Raw genomic sequence first — 1,373 nt, 5'->3', positions numbered from 1 at the left:
ATGATAAACTGTACCGCTTCGCTCCGGCCCAAGCGTACCGACGAAGGGCCTCACTTCGCTCCGTCGTTAGCCTTCTTATTGAATTTGGATCACAATATAGACTTTGGGGCTGGCTTGGTGTGTTATGTGCGGTGTTGTATCAGATGTTGGTCGGTTTTACTTACAAAGTGTCCAACTAATAAAAAACTTAATGAATGGAAAAGCATTGCCTATATTTGAATAAAAGGTTATAGTACATGCCGTTGGTGCGATCCTTGCGAGTCATGGCTTGGTGAAGAGCGAAACGTTCCTCCACCGCGACTCCATGAGGTATGACGGGTGGTGGTGCGACTGCTTGTACACCCCGAATTTGAAGTAGTGCAGTGCGCCGGGCGCGCCGTGCCCGCCTGAGCGCAGCCTCAGGTCGCCGTCGACAAACACGGTGACATTGCGTGCAGCCACGTCGTGGATGACATTAAGCCTGATCCACCGGCCGTAGATGTTCTGGGCAAGCACCCTGTGCAGGTCGTGGTAGAAGGTGAGGCTACCGTTGTAGACGTGGAGCATCAGTGTCGTCTCCTGCGGCTCCGGCGCCGCCCCGAAGATCTGCATGACGCACGCGCCGGTCGTGCCCGCCGGCACGTACACCTCGCCCTCGAACTGCCACACGCCTGAGCTGTACTCCTTCTGCACAACACAGGAATTCGTTAAGCAATAGATTTGATCACATGAGACAGAAGATAGGATGTTTTTTCTGTCACGCTCTCTACGTACGTTGATCTTGGTCTCGGTGCGCGCGGCGCCAGGGAGGGTCCGGTTGAAGGGCTTGTCGCTGGAGTAGACCCACATCCGGCGCACGCCGCCGGCGAACTCGTAGCGCTCGTCCAGAGGCACGTTGTAGGGCCTCTGCACCACGAACCTCGTCTCCGTCATCAGCACGCGGGTGAAGCCGGCGGTGAGGGCGTCGCCACCGTCGTCTCCGCGAGCCGTGCTGCCGATCACCACGGCGGTGACAAGAACCACCAGCAGCAGAGTGGAGAAGATGAGCGAGGCCATCGACTCGCTGAGCGCGCACGCACTGGCGCAAATGACAAGAACAGTTGAGTGTTGGAATTAGAAGCCATACATGCATGCAGTATTTATAAGTGCTTAAGGAGTAGGCGATGACTGATAAGTACCACGAAAAGTCCTTGCATACCGAGAGATTGTAATGAACGCTCATGCATGAGTGCTTTTTCCAGACATTTACTTACGACATTTGTTCCTCATCGGCCAGCTAGTGCTCTTGTCGATTGGCATGTGCAAACAAACGGGATTACTTATGCTGTAATACTGGTGGTGAATCTCCGTCATTGCCAGAATCAAGCTTCAGGAATATTAGAAAAATGACAATG

General features: G+C 53.8%; 1 protein-coding gene across 1 annotated transcript; it reads right to left on the bottom strand.

The window, feature by feature from the left end:
• Positions 1-261: 261 nt before the first annotated feature.
• On the bottom strand, positions 262-1,035 carry LOC124664925 (citrate-binding protein-like). The gene is made up of 2 exons (XM_047202340.1): positions 754-1,035; positions 262-666 (listed from the first exon to the last, which is right to left on the bottom strand). The coding sequence occupies exons 1-2, from the start codon at positions 1,033-1,035 to the stop codon at positions 262-264; spliced, it is 687 nt and encodes a 228-aa protein (XP_047058296.1).
• Positions 1,036-1,373: the final 338 nt, after the last annotated feature.

Source organism: Lolium rigidum, chromosome 6 (genome assembly GCF_022539505.1).
Source record: "Lolium rigidum isolate FL_2022 chromosome 6, APGP_CSIRO_Lrig_0.1, whole genome shotgun sequence".
NCBI classification, from domain to species: domain Eukaryota; kingdom Viridiplantae; phylum Streptophyta; class Magnoliopsida; order Poales; family Poaceae; genus Lolium; species Lolium rigidum.
Note: the sequence above shows the minus strand (reverse complement) of the source record. Positions and strands in the feature narration are given on the sequence as shown.

What these genes read in the sequence shown, in the direction of transcription:
- LOC124664925 (XM_047202340.1), bottom strand. Translation starts at nt 1,035, where the DNA reads ATGGCCTCGCTCATCTTCTCCACTCTGCTGCTGGTGGTTCTTGTCACC. An exon ending in GCACCGAGACCAAGATCAAC is followed by an intron (nt 667 to 753) that starts GTACGTAGAGAG and finishes TGTGTTGTGCAG; the next exon opens with AAGGAGTACAGCTCAGGCGT.